The sequence below is a fragment of the Mobula hypostoma genome, chromosome 2 (assembly GCF_963921235.1).
Source record: "Mobula hypostoma chromosome 2, sMobHyp1.1, whole genome shotgun sequence".
Classification (NCBI taxonomy): domain Eukaryota; kingdom Metazoa; phylum Chordata; class Chondrichthyes; order Myliobatiformes; family Myliobatidae; genus Mobula; species Mobula hypostoma.
In genome coordinates this window covers 224176203-224192794 of record NC_086098.1, presented here as the reverse complement: position 1 = coordinate 224192794, position 16592 = coordinate 224176203, and the positions used below count along the sequence as shown (strand labels likewise).

Genomic DNA, 16592 nt, shown 5'->3' with positions numbered 1-16592 from the left:
AAGAGAGAGTCAAAGGAAAAAGATGGCCCTGAACATGGAACAGCTATTGTTATACCACAGAGATAAGAAATACTCCATTCAAAACTGTAGATAAGAGACAACCACCTGGAAAGTACTCAATCGAATACTGCAAGCTAATAAATGAGAAAGCGCTTAATCACTTAATGCAGAACAAAGAAGCTTCCAAAGTTTTCCAGAATTATACTTTGTATAACCACTAGAGGCATGTTAAACTTGTATAAAATATAAGCAGATAATTAATTGTTAAACAGCAAAGAAAATAATAGTCCAATCTAAGAATTAAACAGTCAGGTCCAACACTACCCAACCCATGTGTCCTTAGGTGTAAAAGACACCGGAGCACCCAGAGGAAACCCACACAGTCACAAGGAGGACATGCAAACACCACAAAGACAGACTGAAAGGTCTCTGGCACTGTGAAGCAGCACCTGTACTAGCTGCATCACTGTGCCACCTGGTGATATGCTGGACTAGTCAACCTTCCCCACCTGGTAGGTGTTGCTGCATAGAATTTCATTCCACCTTGTCCTGAAAGAGAGAGAGGGGTGGATCTGAACACTGCTGCTGTGTGTGTGGCTAATGTAGTACCGTGGTTGAAAAGCTGGTAGGATGTTCATGCTAAAAATAATGTATGAGGACTGCAGCAATACTATGTAGATGGATGAGAACACAATATCTACCTCTTCTTGACTGCACCTATCATCACATTATTGAGGAAGTCAAGCTTGAGGAATCTCAGAGCTAATTCTCAACTGTACGCATTATCAGTGGATTAATCTGCCAGGGCATAAATTGTGTATGACCTGTGTCACACCATGACATAATTCCTGAGATAGTGTGTTCTGAGCCACATATGAGTGCATTGATAGAGAAGACAAGAAATGGCATCTCAGCTGTGTCCTACAACTGCAGGGTTGGGATTGGTTATGACAACTGAGCTGGAAGCAGGCTCATTTTGTACAGATGTCAAACAGCCCCTCACTTTTGTCATGAGGCTAGTGCGGCAACATGTTACTGCAGTGCAGCATCAAGTTTGAAAAGAAAATGACTGTGTTAAGCTTATGCTGATTTAGCTGATCTAAGCTAATAAATTGGTACAATAGTTGGAAACTAACCTTGGGAGGAATTTGTTCAAATCCATTGAGGTCTAATCCAAAGCTTGTGCACATAAATACAAGATAAAACGGAATTGGTTGCAGTACATACAGAAAACAAATGGGCCTCCAGTGCTCAGTATTCAGATTCCTTCTCAGGAAAATTATTAGAGCTCAGAGGCTGAGAGATAACTGTTTCTCAGTGAGCCAGTTGCTTCAGGAGAGCAAAAAACCTGTGTGATTTAGGGAGTAATCTTCCGGGTGGAAGGCTATCAACTAATCTTGCAACATACTTCCTCCAAATGAGTTTCATGTATATTTATATATGATTGTGATTGGTTGTATTATATGTATCTTTGAAGTGATTTCTAAAAAAAAATGTCTTAATTTTATATCCAGGTCCATTTAATAAACCCGGAGAACGTTCCGAAGCCATGCTGCGCTCCCACACAGCTCAACGCCATTTCTGTGCTGTACTTTGACGACAGCTCAAACGTCATCCTAAAAAAATACAGGAACATGGTCGTTAGAGCATGTGGCTGCCATTAGCTCCTGAAAGACAGAGGAACCAATATCACTGCCAGTCATGACTCCCCTGTGACAAGTCAACTTACTTACTGAACTGGGGTGGCTTTGAGGAAAATCTAACTTTAAAACAAGAATATATTTTCCCACAACTTTCATTTTTAAGGCTGACTATATGTATAGCTATTCTTTTTGTATTATGAGCAAGTGTGAGGTCAAAGGATTTCAGATAGACTTTTCTGTGTCGGAAAATTCGGATTTTAACGTTGTGTGTCAGATTACTTGATCACTTTTGAAAACAATATTCTGCAATTTATAGTGGAGAGAAGCCATTTCTCAACAATTGATTTATTGCTCCAAGATGGTTAATCAAAATAGACAGATAAAAAAAATGCATGCTCAATGCCCAAACTGTGATATCACTGGACATGTTCAGGAGTAAACTCAATCACAACCTCTAATTCCATTCAAGGGCAGATTCCTTTTCCATGCAGGTTACAGTAGAATTTCAATTGCAGTTTATGTTCGATCTGTGGAAAACTATGAGGCAGAAATTTTAGGGATTGATAAAGATGCAGCTGAACCTCAGTCTGTGCAGTGCTAACTGATCTTAATGGGAGGGGTAATGGGATAAAATTCTTGGCTTTAGTTCTTCCCAGAGAAAGGGGCCACGGCACTGAATGGCAGCACTGCACAGATCACTTCAGTCTAATGAACCTTTTGAGTGGTATATAAGTTTATCGGTTGAGAATTTTAGGTACGGCATCCTAATGATCAAGCAGACTATTGTTTTAACTCAAGTTATCAAGAATTGTCATTTGTCAGTTATACGGGACGAGACTGTGCACAGAAACAGGAGGAAGGTGAGTTTCGTTATCATCCTTGTAGTGCGGGGTGACAGCAGGAAATACACCTCTGGCTCCAGATCAGCCATTTCTTGACCATCAGGTACATCTCCGTCAATAGCTGAGCAATGGAAAGAAAAAGGGAAAATTTTAAAGTAAGCTTTTATTTAGGTATTTATTTGTTTATGGGAGATGGACTTCATTACCAGCAGTCATTACCTAGCCCTTATTGCTGTAAACTGAAGAGACAGTGCGGAGTGAGCCACATTAAGGGGTCTGAAGTCACATTCAGGACGGAAACAGACGGAATGATAGACTACCTTGCTGAATATTAGTGAAACTGATGACCGTAAAGCTTTCGGTTTGACCGACTGATAAATGTCACCATTGGAAATGAGAGATTTCATCAGTTGAAATCAGAGACAACTAATTGCAGATCACTTTTCCTGTTACTTCAATTTTTAGAATTATACAGATTTCCGGCTCTCCAAATTATAAAGGAGTTATTGGAACACCAAAGGAGTTACACCAAAAGAATGGTAACAGAAGTAAACAGGCTGTATCTCTGTTTCTAGGAAAGAGAAGGCTAAGGGATGATCAGAATAGCTCTGACAACGGTTGACATGGTTTACAACTCTGGGGGAAAAAAGTCAAAACTGTGAGTCATAGAATTAAGACAGTCACAAATAAATACAGAAGGAAATTGAGGAGAAATTTATTTTAAATTCAGTTTGACAAGAAATGGTAACAGCGAACTGTATAGAGATACTTAAGTGGAGCTTCGATAGGCACGAGAGAGAAAGAAACCGATGGTAATGTTAACTTGGATCAATGAAGTGAAGTGGGAGGAGACTTATTATGAAGTACAAATAGTGGCAGAGGCCAGCTGAGCTGAAGAGACTATTTTTGTTGTACAAACTCTGTAATTTTAAGCAATTGGAAACATGGCTATAAAGCTCACATTTATGATTTACTATAGGAGAATGGAACAAGACTTCTAGTTACCAAACCCCTCCAAATGAGCTACAGCACACGAGCTCAGTGTTGCATAACTGGTGTCTTTCAGAAAGTGGATAAAAAGTACACAAAACTACTGTAACTTGACATTTTCAAACAATACTCAAAACTGTAAATTCCTTTCTACTAATTACACAGGATAGCATTTTTACTACAGATCACCTGGGATTATCTGAACTTGCTCTGATAAACTAAAACAGCACTTAAATATTTATTTGAAATATCTGTACAGAAGTAAATTGAAGATAATTGGTACCTGCTCTTTGCTACCAATTACTAAGGATAATAGAAACCTAATCTGCTGATTACATTGGACAACAAACTTTTTCGAAAGTATTGCTTCCTCAATTTTTTTTTGTTTATGAAAGGCCACTTGAAGCTGAAGACAATTATAATTTCAGACTACTTGTATCACATAGGAATTTGGAGAAACAAGAAATTAACTTCTACTGAATATAATACATTTCATTGCATAATGGTGCTTATGCTTTGCAATAGTTCAACTAAGCTAAAAATGTTTGTCAGTGATTTTCATTTGTACTCAGTATAGAAACATAGAAACATAGAAAATAGGTGCAGGAGTAGGCCATTCGGCCCTTCGAGCCTGCACCGCCATTTATTATGATCATGGCTGATCATCCAACTCAGAACCCCGCCCCAGCCTTCCCTCCATACCCCCTGATCCCCGTAGCCACAAGGGCCATATCTAACTCCCTCTTAAACATAGCCAATGAACTGGCCTCAACAGTTTGCTGTGGCAGAGAATTCCACAGATTCACCACTCTCTGTGTGAAGAAGTTTTTCCTAATCTCGGTCCTAAAAGGCTTCCCCTCTATCCTCAAACTGTGACCCCTCGTTCTGGACTTCCCCAACATCGGGAACAATCTTCCTGCATCTAGCCTGTCCAATCCCTTTAGGATCTTATACGTTTCAATCAGATCCCCCCTCAATCTTCTAAATTCCAACGAGTACAAGCCCAGTTCATCCAGTCTTTCTTCATATGAAAGTCCTGCCATCCCAGGAATCAATCTGGTGAACCTTCTTTGTACTCCCTGTATGGCAAAGATGTCTTTCCTCAGATTAGGGGACCAAAACTGCACACAATACTCCAGGTGTGGTCTCACCAAGGCCTTGTACAACTGCAGTAGTACCTCCCTGCTCCTGTACTCGAATCCTCTTGCTATAAATGCCAGCATACCATTCGCCTTTTTCACCGCCTGCTGTACCTGCATGCCCACTTTCAATGACTGGTGTATAATGACACCCAGGTCTCGTTGCACCTCCCCTTTTCCTAATCAGCCACCATTCAGATAATAATCTGTTTTCCTATTTTTGCCACCAAAGTGGATAACTTCACATTTATCCACATTAAATTGCATCTGCCATGAGTTTGCCCACTCACCCAACCTATCCAAGTCACCCTGCATCCTCTTAGCATCCTCCTCACTGCTAACACTGCCGTCCAGCTTCGTGTCATCCACAAACTTGGAGATGCTGCATTTAATTCCCTCATCCAAGTCATTAATATATATTGTAAACAACTGGGGTCCCAGCACTGAGCCTTGCGGTGCCCCACTAGTCACCGCCTGCCATTCTGAAAAGGTCCCGTTTATTCCCACTTTTTGCTTCCTGTCTGCTAACCAATTCTCCACCCACACCAATACCTTACCCCCAATACCGTGTGCTTTAAGTTTGCACACTAATCTCCTGTGTGGGACCTTGTCAAAAGCCTTTTGAAAATCCAAATATACCACATCCACTGGTTCTCCCCTATCCACTCTACTAGTTACATCCTCAAAAAATTCTATGAGATTCGTCAGACATGATTTTCCTTTCACAAATCCATGCTGACTTTGTCCGATCATTTCTCTGCTTTCCAAATGTGCTGTTATCACATCCTTGATAACTGACTCCAGCAGTTTCCCCACCACCGACGTTAGGCTAACCGGTCTATAATTCCCCGGTTTCTCTCTCCCTCCTTTTTCAAAAATTGGGGTTACATTAGCCACCCTCCAATCCTCAGGAACTAGTCCAGAATCTAACGAGTTTTGAAAAATTATCACTAATGTATCCACTATTTCTTGGGCTACTTCCTTAAGCACTCTAGGATGCAGACCATCTGGCCCTGGGGATTTATCTGCCTTCAATCCCTTCAATTTACCTAACACCACTTCCCTACTAACATGTATTTCGCTCAGTTCCTCCATCTCACTGGACCCTCTGTCCCTTACTATTTCTGGAAGATTATTTATGTCCTCCTTAGTGAAGACAGAACCAAAGTAATTATTCAATTGGTCTGCCATGTCCTTGCTCCCCATAATCAATTCACCTGTTTCTGTCTGCAGAGGACCTACATTTGTCTTTACCAGTCTTTTCCTTTTTACATATCTATAAAAGCTTTTACAGTCCGTTTTTATGTTCTCTGCCAGTTTTCTCTCATAATCTTTTTTCCCCTTCCTAATTAAGCCCTTTGTCCTCCTCTGCTGAACTCTGAATTTCTCCCAGTCCTCAGGTGAGCCACTTTCTCTGGCTAATTTGTATGCTACTTCTTTGGAATTGATACTATCCCTAATTTCTCTTGTCAGCCACGGGTGCACTACCTTCCTTGATTTATTCTTTTGCCAAACTGGGATGAACAATTGTTGTAGTTCATCCATGCAACCTATAAATGCTTGCCATTGCATATCCACCGTCAATCCTTTAAGTATCTGATGCTTTTAGCTTAAATGTTAACAATAATCAGCCAGCATTGACGAATTCCAGTTGCCCTGATACCATTTCTCCATGACCACAATGTCCTGGTGAAATCCTTCACCATGCTCATCACTGACAGTGCCAAGATTGGCAAGGAAGAAGTCTAAATGGGCATACAGAAATTGAATCGTTAGTGACATGTTGCACTTCATGGTTTTGAATGCTTGAAGCATGTTATCAACCAGCTGCACATAGATTGGTGCTCTGTAGTTGCCAAGAAAATTTTCAACAACATCCTTGAATGCCTTCCATGCAATTTTCTCCATTCCCACTAGAAGTTCTTCAAATTGCTTGTCTTTGATGATGTGCTTGATTTGTGAACCAACAAAAATGCCTTCCTTAATCTTGGCATCAGTTATTCAGACTTGAATTATGAATTGAAATAACAAATATAGGCAATTTCAAAAAATGGTGCATGATAGGGAAAATTCATGGTGATTTTCATGATCAGCAGCCCAAAATCCATAAGATCAACCCAAAAGTATTCAGGAAACAAAATCTTTGTTGTCCGGTGTTACCCAGCATAAACTGACTATGTTCTTTATAACTGATTACCCAGGATAATGCCTTATGCTACATTAAATACTGCACCCATGCTAAACTTGTCGACTTCATCGGCTTTGCTTCCAACTTCCACCCTGCCCTCAAATTTACTTGGTCCATTTCTGACACCTCTCTCCCCTTTCTCAATTTCTCTGTCTCTGTCTCTGTAGACTGTCTACTGATATCTTTTATAAACCCACTGATTCTCACAGCTACCTTGACTATACCTCTCTTACCTTGTCACTTGTAAAAATGCCAAACCCCTCTTTCAGGTCCTCTGTCTCCACCACATCTGCTCTCAGGATGAGTCTTTTCATTCCACAACTACTATGGTGCTCTCCTTCTTAAAAGAAAGAGATTTCCTTTCCTCCACCATCAACACTGCCCTCACCCGCATCTCTTCCATCTCACACACATCTCCCCTCACCCCATCCTCCCAGTCCCACATCAGGAATAAGGTTTGTCTCGTCCTCACCTACCACCCCACCAAACTCCGCATCCAGCACATAGTTCTCCATAACTTCCACCATCTCCAACAGAATCCCTCCACCAAACACATCTTTCTCTCCACCCCGCTTTCTGCTTTCCGCAGGGATTGCTCCCTACACAATTCCCTTGTCCATTCACCCCTCCCCACTGATCTCCCTCCTGGTACTTATCCTTGCAAGCAGAACAAGTGTCTCTACACCTCCTCCCTCTCTACTTCTCAGGGCCCCAAACTGTCCTTCCAAGTGAGGTGACACTTCACCTGTGAGTCTGTTGGAGTCATATACTGTGTCTGGTGCTTCTTGTATTTGGTGAGACCCAGTGTAGATGGGGAGACTGCTTCGCCAAGCATCTCCATTCACCAGCCAAAGCAGGATTTCCCGGTAGCCATCATTTCGATTCTACTTCCCAGTCCCATTCCAACATGCCAGGCCATGGCTTCCTCTGCTGCTGCAATGAGGCCACATTCAAGTTGGGGGAGCAACACCTCATATTCCATCTGGGGAGCCTCCAGCTTAATGGCATGAACATCGATTTCTCAAGCTTATGGTAATTGCTACCTCCTCTCCTTCACCATTCCCCATTCCTGTTTCCCTCTCTCACCTTATCTCCTTACCTACCCATCACCTCTCTAAGGTGCTCCTCCTCCTTCCTGTTTTTCCGTAGTCTTCTATCCTCTCCTATCAGATTCCCCCTTCTCCAGCCCCTTATCTCTTTCATCAATCAACTTCCCAGCTCTTTACTTCACCCCCTCCCCCTCTCCCAGTTTCACCTATCACCTACCACCTTGTACTTCTTCCTCCCCTCCCACCACCTTTCTTTCCAGTCCTGATGAAGGACCTCGGTCCAAAACAGCTACTGTTTACTCTTTTCCATAGGTGCTGCCTGGCTTGTTAAGTTACACCAGCATTTTGTGTGTGTTGCTTTGGATTTCCAGCATCTGCAGATTTTCTCCTGTTTGTGCTACAGATCCCAAAGTAATTTAAACCTGTTCTTTCCCAAGGGTGACCACGTAATCTAAATACATACTTCATTTCAGATTATCCAATGTAATCAGAACAGATTCTTTGTCATAAATCACCCAGGAAATTCAGAAGTGGCTCATTTCTTCATTATCCATGATAAATAGAATCTGCAACTTACTGACAATCAAACATGTTCTTTGCTGTTAATTACCTAGATTAATGCTAGCTATTCAGGATTGTCTAGATCTGCATAGTCTGAACCTACTCTTCAAGTCTGCTGCTCTTTAACAATGTTTATCCAGGATAAACCGAACCTGTACTTAACCACGACTTGCTAAGAGTAATATGATTACTCAAGGTAATCTGAAACTTTACAACTTTGCGACTTTATGATAAGATTATCTTTACAACTGAATGCCCAGAGTAAGCACCACCTTCTAAATCACTGATTTCCCTGAGTAATCTGATCCTGTCTTTTTACCAGATACATTGAACAATCTGAATTTATTACCAATGTTTATGGTGAATATGTTTGGATACACTTAAATTATTCTTCACTCATGAATATTCAGAATAATCTGAATAGGCTTTTATCACTGTTGCACAAGTTATGAATTTATTTCTCAACATTTATTGCATATAACAATTTGAATATGTTCATTACTGACTGTTCAAGATAAGCAGAACCTGTTGAATACCATTGCCTATCCAGGATATTCTGAGTCTGTTCAACTACAAGGAATAATTCAACATGTTCTTTCCTACCAATTATCCCAAATGATCTTTATCTGATGTTCACCACTAATTACCCATAATTGCAGCCTACTCCGTAACAGCAAATTATACATGATAAAATGAACCATGCTACACCAATAATTGCCTGAACTAACCCAGAGCTGATGACATTGTCCACCGCATTCTGTGCCGCTAAAATTGTGCTAAATGGGACAGACTCAGAGCAGAGCTGGCACACCAAAACTGGTCATCCACGAGGCTCTGCGGCCTCCACCATCAACAGAAACACACACCACAGCTCTCTGTAATAGCGTGGCCTGATATACCTGTACCACTACTATCAAACCTCTTTATCTACAAATTTACAAGGATACACTGAAATTGAACTTCACCCTGTTTATTAGGGACATTTTAACATAATTACAGCTCATTGCACGGTATAATATGAACCTGCTCTTTGAAACTGATTACCCTCAATAATCTGAATCTGCTTGTTACCAAAGATAACCATAAACAGCCTGGATATTCTTCACCACTGTTTAACCGTGGATAATCAAAAAGATCACACCACTGCCCAACTGAATCTACACACTGCTGAATAGCCAGGATAATCCGAATGTGCATTGCTCTGATAATTGCCCACAATAACTATTGCCACTGATTACTCAGGATAAAGTGAGCCTGTTGTTTAATGCTGCTTACCAAGATTTATTGTATCCATTCATTTCCCCTGATTATCCAGGATATTCTGAATTAGTCGTCTACCACTGGTTATCAGGTAATCTGCATCTGGATCTACACTTTAATTTTAATAACCAGGATAGCCCGAATTGCTTTGCCACTAATGATCATGCTAAATAATCATAATCAGCTTTTATCACCGATTTCTCTGGAAAATCTGAACCAATGAATATCCACAGTCAACAGAATCTTTATTACTGTATACCACAGGTCTACTGGAACTAGATTTTACCTTTCATTATTTAGTGGCTACAGTGTGTTTTAACTGTTTAAAAGTTCTTCCTGTTTAAACTGTTCATTAGCATTGAAAGACCACGATCATCTAAGCATGTTCATTACTACTGATAATCCAGGATAACCCTAAATGACTTTCCCCCTGATTCATCCGAACATCAATGCCCAGGATAACCTGAAACCTGATCTTTGCTCCTGATTAAACCCACTCTTTACCACTAATTATCCTGGATCATCTGAACCTGCTCTTTACCATATGGGTTTCTCAGAATCATTGTAATTTATTTGTTGCATTTCTTTCCCACTGATTACGCAGGATAATCAAAATCAGATTTTCTAACTGGTAATTACTAAGGACGATTTTAAGATTTCCACTGACAGATTTGTATAACTTTAACATTGGCCATTATCGCTGATCCTCCAGGATAAACTGAGTTTGCTTCACTTCTGATCACGTAGTTTATCTGAATTTGTTCGTTCCCACTGAGTTTGTTCTTTATCACTGATTATGCAGGATAATAGAAGCTATTTTTACCTCTTATAATCCTGAATATAATGAGCCTATTCTTTTCACTAATTACCAAGGATAATCTTGGTATCTTTGCAACTGATTACTCAGCCCCATTATATTAGTCCAATTGTACTGTATTGCATATTTCTTCCTATTATAGTTGTCCATTCTGAAAAATACGATACTTGATTTTCCATAAACATATTTTCAGTCTATCTATTTCTGCTTTTCTCGATTATACCTTGCAAACATTTTCCAAATACTGTTTATATTTTTGACTCATTCAGATCACAAAGCCACATGGTTCGCTGCCATCCTGTGGATAACATGGATGACATATGACGGAGAAGCCATTAGGCCTACTTATAGTTTGGCTTCTGTTTTTACCACTCTAAAACATATCTCTAAATAACAATGGAAAAAATCTCGAGTTATTCTCAAATTACAGTGGTTTTAAATTGACCCAATGTTGTCCAGTAGGTGCAGGCTTGATTCTTTATGGAAACAGGCATTTAGGCTTTTTGCAACACATCCGTCCTCTGTGTGCTTTAAGCATTCATATAACTTTATACAGATGGGTAGTCAACATACGTCCCTGTCTAGGTCTGTGTGCTTTCATGAACTTACATGCAAGAATAATTGATGTATGTATGCATCTATTGACAAGCAGGTAAGCTATTTTAGGAATACAATGCTTTGTTAAGTTTGTCCTGAGTATAAAAGGCCTTGTAGAGAGGAACAGATGAAGGCATTGATAAATGACATTCTCACTGTGTGCATTCCTGAGGCGCCATGCCAGGTTTGCTAAATTACAAATGATAGGCAGTTGTTTGCCTGGTATTGAAAAGGACAGCAAGGGCGGATTATGTGCTGTTTCTCAAGGTTCACTTCAGAGCACAAAAACAAATTTAATTTTAATAGTACTGTACTGGCAGTCCAGCTGGATATTTTCATCTATTTTTATTTTACTTCCATAACTTTATTTTAAAATTCTTTCTCAGCTAAGGCCACCAAATTGTTCAGTGCCCTGAATTAGCTGTTCCACAGTTGTTCAGTTTACAATTCAGAGAATCAGAAACTAGATGCCTTTACTCATGCCAGGCTGCGTGTGCATACATGCCTACATGCATGTGTGTGTATACATACGAGCAATATTTATGTAAATAGCTTTACACAAAACATAAAATCTATTTATTTCCTCTAAGTTCAATTTCTTCCCTGTGATCCATACCAAGATGGAAACCTTTAGTTCTGGACAAAACAAAATCTTTTATTTAAAACCATATTTATTATAAAAGGTTCAGGTGGAATGTACAAACACAATACTGTTTCATCTCTCAATAAAGTCAATTTTGAGAACTTCTTTGACTCAAATTAAATAGTTTGTTAAAAATAAATAAATAGATAAACTGGTACTATTAAAATATGTCACTATTGGTTTATTTAGGATGTGTTGAATCAACACTGGCACACCTCAGGGGTGTGTGCTTAGCCCACTGCTCTACTCTCTCTATACCCATGGCCATGTGGCTAGGCATAGCTCAAATACCATCTATAAATTTGCTGACGATATAACCATTGTTGGTAGAATCTCAGGTGGTGACGAAAGGGTGTACAGGAGTGAGATATGCCAACTAGTGGAGTGGTGTCGCAGCAACAACCTGGCACTCAACGTCAGTAAGACGAAAGGGCTGATTGTGGACTTCAGGAAGGGTAAGATGAAGGAACACATAGCAATCCTCATAGAGGGATCAGAAGTGGAGAGAGCGAGCAACTTCAAGTTCCTGGGTGTCAAGATCTCTGAGGATCTAACCTGGTCCCAACATACCAACATAGTTATAAAGAAGACAAGACAGCGGCTATACTTTATTAGGAGTTTGAAGAGATTTGGCATGTCAACAAATACACTCAAAAACTTCTATAGTTGTACCGTGGAGAGCATTCTGACAGGCTGCATCACTGTCTGGTATGGAGGGGCTACTGTACAGGACCGAAAGAAGCTGCAGAAGGTTGTAAATCTAGTCAGCACCATCTTGGGTACTAGCCTACAAAGTACCCAGGACATCTTCAGGGAGCAGTGTCTCAGAAAGGCAGCATCCATTATTAAGGACCTCCACCACCCAGGGCATGCCCTTTTCTCACTGATGCTATCTGGTAGGAGGTACAGAAGCCTGAAGGCACACACTCAGCGATTCAGGAACAACTTCTTCCCCTCTGTCATCCAATTCTTAAATGGACATTGAACCCTTGGACATTACCTCACTTTTATTTGATATATAGTAAATACTGTTTTTGCACATTTTTTAATCTATTCAATATGCATAATTGATTTACTTGTTATTTATTATTAGTTTTTTTTATTTTATTCATTTTTTTCTCCACTAGATTACATATTGCATTGAATTGCTGCTGCTAAGTTCACAAATTTCACGTCACATGCTGGTGATAATCTTTTGGTTTCTATTTTACCTTAATTATAATTTAATAAGTTAAAAAATAAATTAAGAAAATGAAAACTCCATTTTCATGGACCACATGACACTAAACTATTCATAGAATTACTTCAGGTTTGTGGAATAGAAACGAAGTGGTCTGCAGAAATGGTCCATGTTGGTGTTAGTGCTTCATAAGGATCATAAAGTGGTTCAGCATTGAATATGCTCATCTCGCCCACTGGATCCACGCCGGTCCTCTCTAGGACCAATTGACTTAGACTTTTTTTTGCTCTTTTCATATATCCTTCTTGATCTTTTCTTTCTCATTTCTTTTAAAAGGTGACAATTGAGTCCTCCTCAACTTAGGACAAAGGCCAAAGTTCTGGTCTGACTGACACTTCTGAGACCAACTGTATACCGAAATAATGAATATCCCTTGTCAGGACCTAGTCCCAAGTCGCTGCATCTTGATAAATCTACTCATGAACCGTACCCTAACATTTAAGCTAAATTCACGTGTATACCAAAGAGCATTACCCAAAGTATGATACCACAGTGCTGAAATGTCTTATCCCGAAGTCACAAATAAGATTATATAACTGTGACTGTGGTAAACTCTTCCTCATCCTTCTTGAAGAATCTATAATCATTTACACAGTTGATCACACTATTCTCCTATGATAACCCGGCTGGGTTGGGTTCACTGGTTCATTTCCTGCCAACCTAGGCAGAGCTGAAGAATCAGCAGCATTTTTATCTCCTGCACCCTTCAAAGACATATTCCTGGCCCTTTCCTCAATTCTCATGTGCATATTACATATGGCGATTTCCCCCCTGAAATAGAACAAGTTCCATATGTATTAATGAGACTCTACTCTTTGTCCCCACTATATTCAGAAAGTTCCTTCGTAAGAATCAATTTTAAGACTGTGCATAGCCCCAAACATGCTTATTATTGAACGTAATGTAATAATACAATAAGCTGCCATTGTGTACAATATTTCCAGCACTGAGGCTATATAATTAATCATAAGTGCCAGGGCAATGCAAGGAAGAAAATTCTGAAACCCGTCGGTTATCAGTTTGAATATTCTGTGAGCTTGTGTGTGAATATGAACTCTTCCTGTTGGTTTTTGATTTAACATATAGGATAAGCCAAAATTGAGTGAGTTATCACCATCGTGTTTATTAACAGTCTGATATAACGTGAAATGTGGTGTTTTGCAACTGCAGAACTGAGCATAGACATAAAATTACTATAAATTTGATGCACTATCAATTACTCCAAAAGACTGGAAGTAGAGTAAATACTGAAAGGCTTTTATTAGCAGTAAAATGGTTTCTTGTCCATGCTGAGTATCTGCCCCTGGACTGAGGGAGGAGCAGTGGCACAATCGCCTTTATTCAGGGGTCTGTGGGAGGAGCCACAGGGGCAGTCAGCAGAGGGGCGTGTCCAGATAGGTAACCCAGTTACAACATATATATATGGTTTACCACAAAATTACAAAATAAATACAGTAGTAAATCAAATGAAATAATGAGGCACTGATCATGGACTTAAGTCAGAGCATAAGACGCTGAAGTTGAATCACTGAGTGTGGGCCTTCAGGCTCCTGTACCACTCTCGTGACAACAGTAGCAAGAAAAGGGCGAGTCCCAGGTGGTGAGGGTCCTTGGTAATGGATGCCATCTACTTGAAGCACTGTCGCTTGAAGGTGTCCTCGAAAGCAGGGAGGGCTGCACCCGGGATGGAGCTGGTAGAGTCTACAACACACTGCAGCCTCTCATGATCCTGTGCATTGGAGGTTTCATATCAGACTGCAATACAACCAGTCAGAATGCTCTCCACCGTCCCAAAATTTGCAAGCATCCTTTCGCCCAGCAAGTGCTGAGAAGGTAGCAAATGCTCATACTTAATGTGATTAATCCTGGTCAATGCAAATCAAAAATATGCATTTAAATAAACAGCAACTCCCAGTGCATTTTGAACACTGAAGAAGCGTTCATATACTGTTAAGATGGGGAGCTCAACGCTTATCGTCTTGCCATTCCACATGTATCCTAAACCATTCTCTGTCCTATCACACTAGGAATGACAGGATAAGTGACATGATTTGTAATCAAGGATGGCATCCAAAAAGTAATGCACCCCTGTTATACTACAACAGTGAAGAAGTTAAATATTTTATGAACCATTATTACCTACAATTAACGGCTACATAGGAGGAAAAACTGCACTTGCCATATCCACTGCAATTTGCCTTGTTTCTACAACAGGTCTACAGCAGATGCGATCTCACTGGCTCTCCACTTGGCCTTGTATCATCTGGGCAATAGCAAGACCTACGTCAGGCTTCTGTTTATTGATTACAGCTCAGTATTTAACACTGTCATGCCCTCAGTACTAATCAACAAGCTTCAAATCCTGGGCCTCTGTACCTCCATCTGCAAATGGATCCTTGACCTCCTCATCAGGAGACTACAATCCATGTAGATCAGAAATAACATCTCCTCCTCTCTGACAATCAACACTAGTGCAACTCAAAGATGTGTCTTAGCCTACTGCTCTTTTCTCTCTACACCTACGATTGTGTAACAAGGCACAGTTCAAACACCGTCTATAAATTTGCCTATGACACAACTATTGTTGGCAGAATTTCAGATGGTGATGAGGAAGGCGTACAGGAGTGAGATAGATCAGCTGGTTGAGTGGTGTCATAATAACAACCTTGCACTCAGCATCAGTAACACCAAGGAATTGATTGTGGACTTCAAGAAGGGGAAGTCAAGGGAACACACACCAGTCTTTGTCAAGGGGTGAGCAGTTTCAAGTTAACATCTCTGAAGATCTATACCACTTGTATTAATACTATTATAAGGAAGACACAACAGCGGGTATATTTCATTATGAGTTTGAGGAGACTAGGTATTCACCAAAGACTCTCACAAATTTCAGAAGCTGTACCGTGGAAAGCATCCTAACTGGCTGCATCACTGTCTGGTACGGAGGGACCACGGATCAGAAAAAGGATGCAGAAAGCTGCACACTCAGCCAGCCCCATCATAGCAAGTAGCCTCCCTAGCACCGAGGACATCTTCAGATGGCAATAACTTAAAATGTCTGCATCTATCATTAAGGACCCCACATCCCAGGACAAGCCCTCTTCTCATTGCTACCATTGAAGAGAATGTACAGGAGCTGTTCGTTCCACCATCAAATTTCTGAATGGACAATGAACGCACGTACATTACTTAATTATTGTTGTTCTTTTTTCGCTCTTCATTTGCACTACTTATTTAATTTAATGTTTATATATATTTTTATTATAATGTCATTTTTATTATTATGTATTGCTGCTGCAAACAACTCTCACAATATTCATATGCCAGTGATATTAAACCCGATTCTGATTCTAATTTTACATTATCATAAAGTGTAGCACAATACTTCCAAAGTAATTTTATACATCTCAGAGGACTGTGATATTACTGAGATCAGTAATTTGCACACAGTTATTTGCTATATAACCATATACTGCATAACTATGACATTCTATGACATATTTACCAGAAATGCTGTGTGCAAATACATATTGAAGTTAGCATAGTCAGTAATATAGCACATTGCAAGCTCCTTTTTCACAGTTGTAGATAAAGAGAAATAATTCGAATGGCTATTCTCTCTT

The 16592-nt window shown here is 40.0% G+C and overlaps 1 protein-coding gene across 1 annotated transcript in view; it reads left to right on the top strand.

Moving 5' to 3' along the window:
- The window catches only part of bmp7b (bone morphogenetic protein 7b), a 147597-nt gene extending 143257 nt beyond the window's left edge, over positions 1-4340 (top strand). The window contains exon 7 of the mRNA XM_063031658.1: positions 1515-4340. Within this exon, the coding sequence (XP_062887728.1) occupies positions 1515-1664 (150 nt within the window). The 3' untranslated portion in view covers positions 1665-4340. The remainder of the gene's footprint in view (positions 1-1514) is intronic.
- Positions 4341-16592: the final 12252 nt, after the last annotated feature.